We start from the raw sequence: 16130 nt of genomic DNA, 5'->3' as shown, positions 1-16130 counted from the left end.
CTGTGAGATGCTGACTAGGTGGACTAGAAGGATAAACAGACTCATTGGGGAAACAAATCATGTGCTAGGTCCGAATTTGCTTGTGGAAATAAAGGAAAGACTCTATTTGAACTAGGAGACAAAGCAAAGGGAAGTACATTTTCATGGAATATGACATATCTTGAAATGTGGATTCTTTCTGTGACTAGATTGAGTACTTTGTATCCCTTTGTCACAAAGGAGTATCCCACAAAATACATGAGGTAAGGATCTTGGTTCAAACTTGTCTTTATGAGTTTTAAGGGTTGTAGGGAATAGAAACATCCAAAGCTTTTAAGGTGGGAGTAGTTAGGTCTTTTTCTGTAAAGTAACTCCAATTGACATTTATTTTTAAGGGTAGAGGAAGGAAGTCTGTTACTCAGACAGGTTGAGGTGAGAATGCACTCTCCTCAGTATTATATAGGCAACTTAGATTGATACAACAGTACCCTGGCTGTTTCTATAAGGTATTTGTGTTTCCTTTCCACTATGCCATTCTGTCGGGGTATGTAGGGACATATTTTCTAGTGTATAATACCTTCAGATGGGAAGAATGAAGTAGTCTCAGAATTGATGAACTCAAGTCCATTATCAATTCTAATTGTTTTAATGGAACAGTTGAATTGGCTTTTCACCATGATAGAAAAAGTTTTGATTACCTGCAGATCACTGCTCTTGCAGTTAAGCAGGTGTGTTCAGGTGCCACTACTAGAATCATCCACTAGGGTGTTGAAATATTTATACTTATCATGTGTTGTGACATGATAGAGTCCTTACAAGTCGACATGTAGAATTTCAAAGATTTTGGTTGTGACTGTAGTTCTTTCTGGGAAGGGCAATCTATTTTGCCTAACCATTGGAAATATGGGACAAGCAAAAGGTTATTTAGATGAAAAATTGGCTGGTATTGATTTAATTCCCCTCATTTTGACAAAGGATACATGTCTCAATCTATTGTGCCACAAGAGATCAACCATATTTTTGTCATACACAGATGCATTGCACATAGAGATGAAATTTTCATTACATTGCATATGAGAATGTGCAACAGCCTTATTACAATCATGATATGTAGTCGGAAAACTAGATGCAACATGTGAAACAGAGTGTGGGACACTATTATTCCTACTAGGTGAGCTAGATGAAATGACATGAATCAGAGAATTAGACTTGCAAGAATCTGAAGAATAAAGATACAAACCATCCTTGCTTTTACTAATTGCCAGAGGCCTCTTTGTGTAGGGGCCTACAAAAGGATACAATCAAATTTCGTAAAGATAACAAAAAATCAAGTTGTACTGTTAAACAATGTATAGGAATTAAGTTGAACTTGAAACCGGGAACGAAAAGGACTCTTTTGAGGGTAAACTTAGGACTGATCAGAGCTACATCTCCCATCAGTGTCACCTTCACCTTATAGCCATTAGGTAATGCAACTAGGAAAGGGTACACTAGGGTCTTTACATTGGTTAACATGGATTTTTTATATGTCATATGATTTGATGCCCCAGAATCAAATATCTGAGAATGAACATTTGATGTAAAACACTCATATGAATTTACACCAGAATCAAAAGAAGTTGAGCAAGCTGAAATACCTACAAAGTTCATAGCCCCTGCTTTCAAGTCACTTGTTGCATTTCCAGTGTGGAAATTCTCAAGAATACTAAGTAGTTGATTGTATTGTTCCTTTGTAAGATTTTGCATACATGTTCCTGAGCTTCACAGTTACCCCCATTTTCACCTCCAATGTTATTCTCACTTTGATTTCCAAATACATTGGCAACAATCTTTTTTCTTTTGTTGAATCAGGAATCTTGTGGGTAACTGTGTAGCTTATAATATTTCTTCTTAGTGTGGCCTGGTTTCTTACAATATTTACAAAATGGTCGAGGTCTGGTCCCAGAATATCCTTCCCGATAATAGTTGTTATTTCCAGTTATGCTCCCTTTCTGGTTGTATTTTGTATATCCAGTGTTATCAGAGGTATTTGATTGTTGATTATAGTTTGTTCTAAAGGAATTATTTCCTCATCTGTTTGCACTCAAAGCAATAGATTCGATCACAAACTGATTATTTGGTTTGACTTCTCTTTGCTTTTCCTCTTGGATGAGAATTGCAAAAGCCTATGCTAGTGATGGCAATGGGTTTATCATCAGAATACTTCCCCTCACCATAATGTAGACCTCGTTCAACCCCATTAAAAACTGAATCAGTCTCTTATCCTATTCAGTTTTTTGCATATTTGCATTGAGCATGATTTAGCACCACATGTGCAATTTCATTTGCACTGAGCATGTGTATTCAGTGTATTTAGCTCTTCCCAAAGCTTCTTTATCTTAATATAATAGCCAGTGATATCTAGGTTTCCTTGACTCAAATCATTTATCTCTTTCTGCAATTAGTACAATTTGCCCCATTTTGTTGATCATATCTATCCTCTAATTCCTGCCAAAGTTCCTGAGCATCATTGACATATTGTAGACTGTCCGCTAAATCCTTCAAGAGAGAATTCAAAATCCACAACATGACCATGTCGTCACAGCGTTCCCATTGATTGTAACTAGGGTCCCTTGAGTCCGCTTTCCTGCATTTTCCATTTATGAACCCTACTTTATTTTTCAGTGAGAGAGCTCTAAGGACTCTTCTCCTCCATGACCTATATCCTGGTCCATCAAAAGATATCGGCACGAGCGTAGATCCTGCACTTTCAGATGGATGCATGTAGAGTAGATTTGTCGAATCCAGAAGCGGATTTTTGGAATCTGTCACGCTTTTGTCAATAGCCATACTTCTCGGCCAATTTGGAGCAGAAATTGACCTTGCTCGAACTATTTCTCAATAACTGAGTTGAAATTAGGGAACAACTTCGCAACTCGCACAAAACCTATTGTAATGCTTAATAGCTTGAAGAATTGGCTGATTGAGCTTAGAATTAAGAGTCTTGCTCTGATACCATGTCAAAATAGTAGTAGAAACGAGAGAAGAGTTGAGCTCGAATGAGCTCTAATGGCGGGTATGAGAGCCCTAGAGAGAGAAACTTCTGGAACCTTTCTTTGATTAAAATGAACTGAGTAAAAAATGATACAAAAAGGAAAGTTCACTTAGCTACAAAATATCTCACCCTATTTATACACGCATGTACAGTTATGTACAGCTGTACTAACTGCTAACTAACTCATACACTACAACTATTTATACATATAAATATACATCCGTTTATATACTTGTCACACCTCCTTTTTGTGCGCCCGCCCCGAAGGGTAAATGCGCGAGGGGAGTTTTTCTAATTTAAGTGACAATATTCGAAATGGGATTATTTATTTTTATTCAGAGTCGCCACTTGGGAAAGGTTTGGTTTTTGGTGTCCCAAGTCACCGGTTTATCTTGAATCCCAAATCGAGGAAATTTTTGACTTTTCCAAATGAAGTCTGCGAACCAGAAATTCTAAGTAAGGAATTCTGTTGACCCGAGGGAAGGTGTTAGGCACCCTCGAATCCCGTGGTTCTAGCACGGTCGCTTAAATTGTTATAATGGCTAAATATCTGATTTAAATACATGTTGTGACTTATGTGCTTTTATTAAGTTTAAACCGCTTTTATTATTATCATTTATTCTTATAGAATTGCAACATCGTGAAAATGCATCTCGAATCACGTCACAATCAATGCACCCGTAGTTATCAATACATTTTGACTCTGTTGAGATTTGGATTCGGGTCACATCAATGTGCACCCGAGTTTAAGAATGTAATTTAATTAAGCCGTGCCTAAAGGGCCTAACGCGTTATTATTTTTGGGAAAGGCCATGAAATTTACTAAGCGGCCTGTCCTGAATTCTAAATATTTATTATGTTTAGTTATTGAGGGCCCCGCAATTTACATTTTTATTTGGCGAGGCTCGTCTCTATTTTAGAAGGATATCCTAAAGCGGCTACATTTCTAACTACGTTTGTCTAAAAAGAGAAGAAGAAAGATATATGTTAATTTAATTATATGCTTCGGCCTGATCCGGATCCTTATCAATTCCTGATTAATTATTTACAAAGTGGAGAGAACATTATACTTCAACGGAAGATACCTTAATTTGACAAAGAGACTACATGCGAGCTGACGAAATGCTATACTTGCATTCAAACATTTCTTGAATTGAATTTAACTAGACTTATTTAGGCTAGATTAAGGGAATTAACTACTAGGCGTTATTACTAATAGGGATTCGAACGCGCTTCTATATACTGCCTAGCGGGTCCTGATAAAGGAAACTAAAAATAAAACAGAACATCATTGTGTAAAAATGGAAGTACTCTATCGTATGCATATCATTATAGCTAACAGGAATCTGGTCAGTCGCTATGTCAATTATCCGTACATTCTGTGTACTGTACAATTACATACCTCGTAACAACAAACAACTATAAACTAAGACGCAAGAGACTAGAACTCAGTTAAGCATCAACTGATCTTTTCCTGCTATTGAAATTTACCAACTAATCAATTATATAGAAAGAAATCAACATGCCATGAGTATTACAACAGACATTTAAACTTCTCCAACTTTTCATTTCATGCTTTCAGACTGTTACAGTTACACCAATATGGGACTTGAAATGTGTACCTAGATACTGAAATGCAAAGAAGTAGTGGAAGCAAAAAAATCAGCAGCAGCAGCACAAGAATGGTAGTAACAACAAAGCAATACAGTAGCAATGACAATCCCAGGCCAACAGACCAAAGCAGTAAACCAATGGTACAGTACTCAATGTTTGATTTTTTCGAAACTCAGAGGAAAATCCTAAAATCTGATAGAAACAAACCAAACTGGATGCTGGATTTTAGACACGAAAGGATGAGGAAAAGTAGTGTTTTCCAGTTGAACAAGAATTTCTTTTCTAAATCCCCCTCCTGATTTCCAAAATAAACTCTCTTTCTCACTTAGAAACTGATTCTGTTTGGTTTCAGCTTCCCTTTTGTGTGTGTCTCTCTCAAGGTGTATCTGTATCTCCCTTCTATTTCTCTCTTCCTTTCAAAAAATTTGTCCTTCTCCCAAAATCAAACTCTCTCTGTCTGTGTGTGTGTGTATAAAAATCTGTCCCTGTGTGTGTGTATGTTTCAATGTCCTCCCCTAAACTGATGGAAGTCCTTCCCTTTTATAAGCCTAAAATCAACCCTTTAACAGCCTGTTTGACAATTAGAACACCCCTCCCATGTGCTATCCTCTTTTCAGATTCCACTTAGCTATTTAAGTATAAACAAACCCCCCCATGATATTCCCTGCAGTCTTACTCTTTTAAGTGAGGTTTAATACTTCTTAAACTAAAGCAGGGTATGGACAGCAGGGGTGTGTTCTGACAGCACATGCTGTCAAACTATTTTAATTCAAAAAGGGCCTTTATGCACATGTTGTGCACATGCTATCAATTCAGATTGCAATTAGACAAAACCAATCCCTTTACATTTCTGATTCAAATACATCAAAGGTAAGTATCTATAGTTGATTCTTAATTCAAACAATGTTCAGCAAGACAAATCAAGTTGTTACCATTCAAACAGCTAAAAACTATTTGACGACATGTATCGAATCGACTATACCAGTTACAACATACACAATCAAAGCCAAGGATTAGAATCAAACAGTATCAACAAGGGGTCAGATTGCACATGTCAATACAGAGGTTAACTTGGGGATTGATTACTCAAACAATTTTGATTCAGTCAATTAGGCAGTTCACATACACACACATTATCAGTGAATGAGGAAACATTCGATCAAACAAAAGGGTACAGGCAAGGTGGACAATCAACAGTTGATAAAATTCAAAAACACGAATTAAAACAAAACATGAACAGACCTTTAATCAGCACATGGAATAAAGAAAAAGGAAAACAAAACTCACCTTAAATCCCGAAAAATCAAAGAGCCTTAGCTTGGATTCGAACAGGCCTCTCTTAAGGTTGAACGGACTTTAAACGAAGTGTTTCTCAGATGAGAAACATTTCGATTAAAGTCCATCTGACCTTAATCTCTTAGCTTAAACAGGCACGGAACAGGCACGAGGTTTGAACCTAATCTCTTAGTTCAAATAGGCACGGAACAGACCCTTGGCTTAGCTTGGATTAGACCCTAATTTCTTGGTTTAAACAGGCACGGAACAGGCACAGAACAGGCACGGAACGGACACGAGGACCCTAGGGTTCAAAACATCAGATCTGAGATTCGTGTTTCCCTGGTCAGATTCGGACCAAACCAAGCATGGTTTGGTCACGAGGGAGGTTCGGGGACTATCTGGTATAAAACTAGAGTCAATCGGTGTAAGTTAGGTTCCGACTCGAATCTTCAAATGAAGATTCGAGAAGGTGGGAGGGGATTCGAAGTGTGTGGTTGGTGGATTTGGGTTCAGGACGGTGAGGAGCATCTATGGTGTTAAGGGTGGGGTCACCAGCGTCCATGCCACCGGCTTTCATGGTGAAAGTATACAGGGGCGGCTAGGGTTTGAAGGTCTGAGGTCTGGGGTGAAGACGACCTAAGGCAGGGGGTTCGGATAGGGGGCAGGGTAAAGGTTATAGGTTTATATAGTTAGTGAGGGGTTGATTCCTAGCCGTTGGATGGGGTACGATGAAGGGTCAGGATCTCTTGGCTGGTGGGTGACGGTGTCGTTTCATCCTAAAGGGGTTTGGGTCGGTCCGGGTGGAATGGGTCGGGTTCATCAGTGGGTTATGGGGAAGTGATCTTGGTCGTTGATCAATCTGAGATCAACGGCCCAGATCAGGCCAGGTTAGAACGGTGTCGTTTGGAAGCTCTGGCTATCAGCTGGTCTGGACCGGGGCAGGCTCACGTTCTGGGCTTGATTTGGGCCTCAAATTTAAAATGAAAATGAGCCCAAACTGATTTTCAACCCAATTCTGCATTCTCTTTTATCATTATATTTTTTATATATATTTTTTATTTTAAAAACAAAACCCAAGTAAATCAAATTAAAATTAAATAGACACTTAATACAATTATTTGCACACACATATTAAAATATTTGAAGCAGGTAAAATCAAACAAAACAAAAATCACGGACAAAGATGCTTATTTATGATTTTCTATTTAACAACCGGATTACGGTTCAAATTACGCATGTCACATACATTTTTTGTATTTTGTTTTAATAAAATAAAATGGGCAAGAATCATAAATAATTAACAAAGCGCCATGTAAAATCCAAAAATTGTACAACAGGACCATTTGTTATTATTTTATTTCTTTTGGAGCGATTGTCGCGTAAAACAAAAATCACGTGCTCACATCTGCCCCTCTTTGTTCGGAAACACGAAGAGTTTTCGTGCAAAGATGAAGTGAGCGGATATGAGCGATTTTTGCCTATGGACTACTCCATGTGAAACATGTTTTTTGAAAGATTTGACCGAATCTTTGCTTCAAAGATTTCCTACATATCCTGGGCTAAACAGGAATCAGGTCAATGTAATTCGGGAAGTTTCGGTAGCTGGGACTACCATGGGACTGCATTGCTTGTTGTTACTGTTGTTGTTGTTGTCACCGTTGCTTTACTGACCGTCTTATTACAACCAAAGAAAAATTGAAACTGAACTAAATACTTATATGCATGTCAACTGCTAGTTATAAGATCCCTATCTATGATTCTTTTGCGACTTGATCATGGGTCTTAGCTGATTTTGCTTGGAGACTTCGATCCGAATCTTGATGCTTGCGAGTTGCAGGTGCTTGCTTAATCTCTGGGATACTCAGTGAGACGTGACTGGCAGAGTTCTGGACCTTAATCAAATCTTGGAGCGATCTGCCTTCCATTTTCTCCGGTATCTCGGGACATCATCTTTTTGTCTTTTCTTCTTAGATTCTGAGTTGAGACTCATCTTGTGGGTCGTTTCGATCCGTGTGGCTCGAGGTTAGACCTGCGGGAAAAACAAACGAACGAAATTTTCTTCCCCAGTTTTACTAGGAAAATTTCGTGAATTATTCGCCAAGAAGTTCATAAAATTGATGAAAGAAGGTATGAATGCTTAGTTCATGGTTGGAGCCCTAATACCGACTAGCTGGGAGAAGTTCAGTTTAGAGTTAAAACTCTAATACTGACCAACTGGGAAAAAGTTCAGTTCAGGGTTTAAAACCCTAATGCTGACTAAATGGAAAAATTCAGTTTAGGGTTTTAAAACCCTAATGCTGACTGAAAGGAAAGAGTTCAGTTAAAGGTTTAAAATCCTAATGCTGACTAAAGGAAAAATTCAGTTTAGGGTTTAAAACCCTAATGCTGATTGCATGGAAAAGCTCAGTTTAGGGTTTAAAACCCTAATGCTGGCTGAATGGAAAAAAGTTCAGTTTAGGGTTTAAAACCCTAATGCTGATTGCATGGAAAAGCTCAGTTTAGGGTTTAAAACCCTAATGCTGGCTGAATGGAAAAAAGTTCAGTTTAGGGTTTAAAACCCTAATGCTGACTAAAGGAAAAATTCAGTTTAGGGTTTAAAACCCTAATGCTGATTGCATGGAAAAGCTCAGTTTAGGGTTTAAAACCCTAATGCTGGCTGAATGGAAAAAGTTCAGTTTAGGGTTTAAAACCCTAATGCTGATTGCATGGAAAAGTTCAGTTTAGGGTTTAAAACCCTAATGCTGATTGCATGGAAAAGCTCAGTTTAGGGTTTAAAACCCTAATGCTGGCTGAATGGAAAAAGTTCAGTCTAGGGTTTAAAACCCTAATGTTGATTGCATGGAAAAGCTCAGTTTAGGGTTTAAAACCCTAATGCTGGCTGAATGGAAAAAGTTCAGTTTAGGGTTTAAAACTCTAATGCTGACTAAAGGAAAATTTCAGTTTAGAGTTTAAAACCCTAATGCTGATTGTATGGAAAAGCTCAGTTTAGGGTTTAAAACCCTAATGCTGGCTGGATGGAAAAAGTTCAGTTAGGGTTTAAAACCCTAATGCTGATTAAAGGAAAAAGGTCAGTTTAGGGTTTAAAACCCTAATGCTGATTGAATGGAAAAGAGTTCAGTTTAGGGTTTAAAACCCTAATGCTGACTAAAGGAAAAATTCAGTTTAGGGTTTAAAACCCTAATGTTGATTGCACAGAAAAGCTCAGTTTAGGGTTTAAAACCCTAATGCTGGCTGAATGGAAAAAAGTTCAGTTTAGAGTTTAAAACCCTAATGCTGATTGCATGGAAAAGCTCAGTTTAGGGTTTAAAACCCTAATGCTGGCTGAATGGAAAAAAGTTCAGTTTAGGGTTTTAAAACCTTAATGCTGACTAAAGGAAAAATTCAGTTTAGGGTTTAAAACCCTAATGCTGATTGCATGGAAAAGCTCAGTTTAGGGTTTAAAACCCTAATGCTGGCTAAAGGAAAAATTCAGTTTATGGTTTAAAACCCTAATGCTGATTGCATGGAAAAGCTCAGTTTAGGGTTTAAAACCCTAATGTTGATTGCATGGAAAAGCTCAGTTTAGGGTTTAAAACCCTAATGCTGGCTGAAAGGAAAAAAGTTCAGTTAGGGTTTAAAACCCTAATGTTGATTAAAGGAGAAAGGTCAGTTTTAGGGTTTAAAACCCTAATGCTGATTGAATGGAAAAGAGTTCAGTTTAGGGTTTAAAACCCTAATACTGACTAAAGGAAAAATTCAGTTTAGGGTTTAAAACCCTAATGCTGATGGCATGAAAAAGCTCAGTTTAGGGTTTAAAACCCTAATGCTAGCTAAATGGAAAAAGTTCAGTTTAGGGTTTAAAACCCTAATGCTGACTAAAGGAAAAAGTTCAGTTTAGGGTTTAAAACCCTAATGCTGGCTGAAAGGGAAAGGTTCAGTTTAGGGTTTAAAACCCTAATGTTGACTGCAAGGAAAAGCTCAGTTTAGGGTTTAAAACCCTAATGCTGGCTGAATGGAAAAGCTCAGTTTAGGGTTTAAAACCCTAATGCTGGCTGAATGGAAAAAAGTTCAGTTTAGGTTTTAAAACTCTAATGCTGATTGTATGGAAAAGCTCAGTTTAGGGTTTAAAACCCTAATGCTGGCTGAAAGGAAAAAAGTTTAGTTAGGGTTTAAAACCCTAATGCTGATTAAAGGAAAAAGGTCAGTTTTAGGGTTTAAAACCCTAATGCTGATTGAATGGAAAAGAGTTCAGTTTAGGGTTTAAAACCCTAATGCCGACTAAAGGAAAAATTCAGTTTAGGGTTTAAAACCCTAATGCTGATGGCATGAAAAAACTCAGTTTAGGGTTTAAAACCCTAATGCTGGCTAAATGGAAAAAGTTCAGTTTAGGGTTTTAAAACCCTAATGCTGACTAAAGGAAAAAGTTCAGTTTAGGGTTTAAAACCCTAATGCTGGCTGAAAGGGAAAGGTTCAGTTTAGGGTTTAAAACCCTAATGCTGGCTGGCCGGGGACAAAGTTCGAGAATACTAAACGACCTCTTTTTTTTTGAATTTTCTTGTTTTAGTAGAAGATAAAAGGGAGTTTCGTGGAAACTTACCTTTCGGGTGAATTCATCATTGCCAAAGTATTTCTTGTACCCGTGTACCTTCTTCTTTGGGCGACACCTGCTTCTTGCACGGTTGTCTTGGATTATACTTGTTTCAACTTTTCAGACAAAGAACAATTATTAGTTCGGAAATGACAGTCGGTTCGGTGACCTTGATCGTTCCCAGTTGCTTTGTTGCGTCTTTATTTCCGTTGTGAAGTCCCGCCATTGACTTGATTCAAATGGTGAAACCCTTTAGACTGCTCAGGCTTGTATTTCCAGATTCTGTGATGATTTGCCTCGTAAGGCTCCCTTTTTTCTTTTCTTTTTTCTTTTTTTCTTTTTTGTGTCACGTTTTGCTTGGAGATTCTCAACGGGGATTTATTGGAGGTATCTGTGGGGATTTGTACAAAAGGAAGCTCTGTGGGGGAACATTTACAAAGTGGATTATTTGTGTGGATTTCTGTACAACGGGGCATGCTGGGGATTTGTTTCAAAACGGGCTCTCTAGGATTTGTTGGGGTAAGCTTGTTGGGGATTTTTTACAAAGGGACTCGCCGGGGATGTGATGGGAATTTGTGTCCCCATTTTTATTAACAAAGGGAAATCCTGTGGGGATTTGTGCGATGCGAACTTGCTGGGGAAATTTCTCTCTTTCCTCTTTATTTCGAACGCCATCAGACGTCATGATTCATCAGGTTTGGACAGACGTACCAACGAAACGAGGTGCTTCCTCTCATGAAACGGAATTCCGAGAAACCAAACCTGCCACCTGTCCTTTCCGGTATATCTAGAACTTGGGGTTAAACATGAAAGAGATTTGAAGAAAACCAAGAAAAGATAAAAACAAATTTCAGAAAAGGAGTGCCCCCTTCGGGACGAGAGAGACTTATCTGAGGAAGATAATGCTGGCTTTAAATGACATGACATGCTCTTTGGACTGGACGCCTGACCTTTCATGAGCTTGCGTTTCCCTGAATCAAAACGGATTTGTGATTCCAAACCGGTGGAACTTTGCCGAGATCTCCTTGGGTAGAGTCGTTCTTTCAGCCAACAGCGCCCTTAGCGGGTTTTCGCTAGCTGACCTCTCTCATTTCCCTCCTTGTTGTCGCTTGATAGCACTCTTTACGAGTTTTTACTACACAAGCTCTCTCATTTTGGTTTCTCTACTCCCGTCGCCTCGCGGTGCCCGGAGGTTTTCACCGACGAGACTCTCTCATTTTATTTCTTTCAATTTACAGTGTATCGGTCTTCATTTGTGACGCTTTTTGGCTTCCCGCTACCTTTGGTAATTGATCTGAAGGGTTGTGCTTGGTAAAGAGAGGTAGATGATACTACGACTTTTAAACCGTTTGACGTGCCCGATTTCAATTTCAGGGTAAATGGGATTTTATTGTTGGTGTGACTAAACCTCAGGGAGAGGCTGCCTACGTATCCTTTCGGAATCAAGTCAGACGTAGTTCAGGCCTCAATCAATTTTTGTTTTGTTTCGTTTTTTTTTTTTTTTTTTGTTATTGGTCGCCGAAGGGATGTGACCGGCTCAAATGGCTTGTAGAGAGAATTGGTAGTGTTTGGGGGTAGTGGGGAGTAAAACCTTCGTCATTTTCAAATGTGTCGGGACCACTGGAGTATAATTCAGACGTAGTATCTCTTGACTGCATCTGCATTTACTGCTGTTTCGGGGTCATTTCCTTCGATATTACCTAGATACAATGCTCCTCTCGGCAATATCTTCCTTATGATGTATGGGCCTTTCCAATTTGGAGCAAATTTCCCTTTCGCTTCCTCGTGATGTGGCAGAATACGCCTCAGTACCAGCTGACCTACTTCGAAATTCCTGGGTCGGACTTTCTTGTTGTAAGCACGGGCCATCCTTCGTTGGTACAACTGCCCGTGACAAACCGCGGTCATTCGCTTTTCATCGATCAAAGTCAGTTGCTCTAATCGAGTCTTGACCCACTCGTTGTCTTCGATTTCTGCTTCAACAATGGTTCGAAGCGAAGGGATTTCTACTTCTGCTGGTATCACAGCCTCGGTCCCATAAACCAAAAGATAAGGAGTTGCTCCTACTGACGTGCGTACCGTAGTACGATATCCCAATAATGCAAATGGTAGTTGTTCATGCCACTGTCAGGAACTCTGGATCGTCTTCCTCAAAATCTTCTTGATGTTTTTGTTCGCTGCTTCTACAGCACCATTGGCCTTCGGCCGATAAGGAGTAGAATTCCTATGCGTTATTTTGAATTGCTCGCATACATCTTCCATCAAGTGACTGTTCAAGTTTGCTGCGTTATCTGTAATGATAGTCGCAGGAATACCGAAACGACAGATAAGATTTGAGTGTACAAAATCCACTACAGCTTTTTTAGTGACCGACTTGAGAGTGACAGCCTCTACCCATTTTGTGAAGTAGTCTATGGCAACCAGTATAAATCTGTGTCCATTTGAAGCCTTTGGCTCGATTGGTCCAATGACGTCCATGCCCCAGGCGACAAATGGCCAAGGCGCAGACATGGGATGCAGTTCTGTGGGAGGTGCATGAATCAAATCACCATGCACCTGACACTGATGACACTTCCGGACGAAACTAAAGCAGTCCTTTTCCACGGTCATCCAGTAATAACCTGCTCGAAGGATTTTCTTCGCTAAGACATACCCGTTCATATGAGGTTCGCACACACCTGCGTGTACTTCGTGCATAATCTTTCTCGCCTCCTCGGCGTCGACACATCTTAGGAGGTTGAGGTCCGGGGTCCTCTTGTATAACAATTCACCGCTCAGAAAGAAACCACTTGCATGTCGCCTAATGGTCCTCTTTTGATCTCCAGTAGCATGCTCGGGATACTCTTGCGTCTTCAGGAACCTCTTGATGTCATGGTACCAAGGCTACGTATTTGATCCCACCTCGATTACATTGCAGTAACCGTGTCTTTCCCTGATTTGGATTTCCAAAGGATCGACGTGGGCGTTACCCGGGTAGGGTAGCATTGAAGCCAGAGTAGCAAGTGCGTCCGCCAGTTCATTGTGACATCTCGGGATATACCTAAACTCTATTGATGTAAAGCGCTTGCCGAGGTCCTCCACATGCTGTCGGTAAGGGATAAGTTTGACATCCCGAGTTTCCCATTCGCCTTGGGCTTGCTAGATAATCAGGTCAGAATCTCCCATAATCAGTAAGTCTTCGACATCCTGATCGATCGCCATATGCATGCCCATGATGCAAGCTTCATACTCAGCTGTATTGTTTGTGCAAAAGAAACGCAGTCTAGCTGTGGCGGGAGAATGCTGACCAGAAGGCGAAATCAAAATTGCCCCAATCTCTACACCTTTGGCATTCACGGCTCCATCAAAGAACATCTTCCAAACATGAGCGTCCTCTGAGACCACTTCTACGGTATTTACTTCTTCATCGGGAAAGTAAGTACTCAATGGCTGGTATTCCTCATCGATCGGATTTTCGGCCAAGTGATCTGCTAACGCCTGGGCTTTCATTGTCGTGTGAGTGACATAGACTATGTCGAATTCAGTAAGAAAGATTTGACACTTAGCCAGTCTCCCAGTAGGCATTGGTTTCTGAAATATATACTTCAAAGGATCCAGCCTGCTTATGAGGAAAGTAGTGTGGGCTTGGAGATAATGTCTCAGCTTTTGAGCAACCCACGTCAGAGCGCAACATGTCCTTTCCAGCAGAGTGTATTTGGCCTCGTAGCCGGTGAATTTCTTGCTCAAGTAGTAGATTGCTTGCTCCTTCTTTCCAGTTATGTCGTGTTGCCCGAGGACACAACCGAAAGAGTTCTCCAGGACTGTCAGATACAAGAAAAGGGGTCTCCCTGGCTCTGGAGGGACCAAAACTGGGGGATTCGAAAGGTATTCTTTGACTTTATCAAAGGCTTCTTGACACTCAGTTGTCCATTTGATCGCCGCATCTTTCCTTAACAGCTTGAATATGGGTTCACACGTGCTTGTCAGCTGGGCAATAAATCGACTGATGTAGTTCAATCTGCCCAACAAACTCATCACGTCTTTCTTTATTCTCGAGGGAGGTAAATCTCTGATAGATTTTATCTTAGTTGGATCTAGTTCGATACCTCTCCTGCTTACGATGAAGCCCAAAAGCTTGCCCGACGGGACTTCGAAAGCACATTTGGCTGGGTTCAACTTCAAGTCATACTTCCTTAATCTCTCGAAGAATTTCCTCAAGTCTTGGATGTGATTATCCTGCGTCCTGGACTTGACTATCACGTCGTCCACGTACACCTCTATTTCCTGATGCATCATGTCATGAAAAATGGCAGTCATGGCCCTCATGTAAGTAGCCCCAGCATTCTTCAAACCAAATGGCATGACCCGATAACAGTAGGTGCCCCAAGGCGTGGTGAAGGCAGTTTTCTCGGCGTCCTCTTCATCCATCAATACCTGATGATACCCAGCGTAACAATCTACGAAAGACTGTATCTCGTGTTTGGCGCAATTATCAACGAGGATGTGGATGTTGGGCAGTGGGAAATTATCTTTGGGACTTGCTCTATTCAAATCTCGGTAATCTACACATACCCGAGTTTTCCCGTCCTTTTTCGGTACTGGAACCACATTTGCCAACCATGTTGTATATTGGACTACCCGAATCACTCCCGTTTTCAGTTGTTTGGTGATCTCCTCTTTAATCTTGTCACTGACCTCAGTTTTGAACTTTCGTTGCTTTTGTTGAACTGGAGGACAATCAGGATGAATCGGCAATTTATGAACCACTAGATCAACACCTAGTCCCGGCATGTCATCATATGACCAAGCAAACACGTCTTTAAATTCAAAAAGAAGTTGAATTATCGCCTCTCGCGTTTTCTTGTCCGTGTGAATGCTTATCTTGGTCTCCCGGATTTCTTCCGGGGTTCCTAAATTTACCGGTTCAGTGTCGTTCAGATTTGGCTTAGGTTTGTTCTCAAAATGTTCCAACTCTCGGTTTATTTCCCTAAAAGCTTCTTCCTCATCATATTCTGGTTCTGGGTTCATTAATTCACAGTTAAATAGCTCGTTGTGATCTGGGCGTGAAGTCCGCAAGCATGTCATATTTAAAGCCGCATTATTATAACTAAACGGAAAGATAAAAGGAAAAATAACAAAAATCAGAACAAAAGAAAGAATGGGAAAACAATGATTGATTTTTTCTATTTTCTTTGGAAAGTTGGAAGACAACAGTGTTTACAACTTAGGAATTCAAAACAACAATTAAAAGGAAGAAAACGTTCAAGTTATGTCCTGGAGACAACTTGTGACAGAGGAAAGGTGGCAGGACAGGTCTACCCGGACTTCCGTCTAGTCGGGAATGGCGTGGCCTCCCAGTTTCGAAGTTTGGTGTTCGTCCCCACGTACAGCATCTCAGCAGTGCTTGTGCCTTCACCTGGTTGAACCATGTGGACCTCGTAGAGCATCTCTCTCATTGCCCCGCATATCTCATCGATTTCCTCAGCCGTGAAGACCTCATTGTCTTCTTCTTCGGTGTACCTTGGCCTGATGAAAGTTTCATATAAATCCGGCAATGGTTGAGGTAACTTCCAACCCTCATTTCTCCTTTTCTTTGCCCACTCTTCGTCTGCTGGAGTAGGTTTGAAACCTAGTCCAAAAGGTTTCTTGGTGACTGGCAAGGTGATGGGTTCTGTTATT

At 40.2% G+C, this 16130-nt stretch overlaps 1 protein-coding gene across 1 annotated transcript; it reads right to left on the bottom strand.

The window, feature by feature from the left end:
• Positions 1-2403: 2403 nt before the first annotated feature.
• Positions 2404-2808, bottom strand: LOC138879074 (uncharacterized). The gene has a single exon (XM_070158647.1). The coding sequence runs from the start codon at positions 2806-2808 to the stop codon at positions 2404-2406; it is 405 nt and encodes a 134-aa protein (XP_070014748.1).
• Between the last annotated feature and the right edge of the window lie 13322 nt (positions 2809-16130).

The sequence above is a fragment of the Nicotiana sylvestris genome, chromosome 10 (genome assembly GCF_000393655.2).
Source record: "Nicotiana sylvestris chromosome 10, ASM39365v2, whole genome shotgun sequence".
In the NCBI taxonomy this organism is placed as follows: Eukaryota; Viridiplantae; Streptophyta; class Magnoliopsida; order Solanales; family Solanaceae; genus Nicotiana; species Nicotiana sylvestris.
The sequence above is the reverse complement of the archived record's forward strand: the minus strand, read 5'-3'. Positions and strand labels throughout refer to the sequence as shown.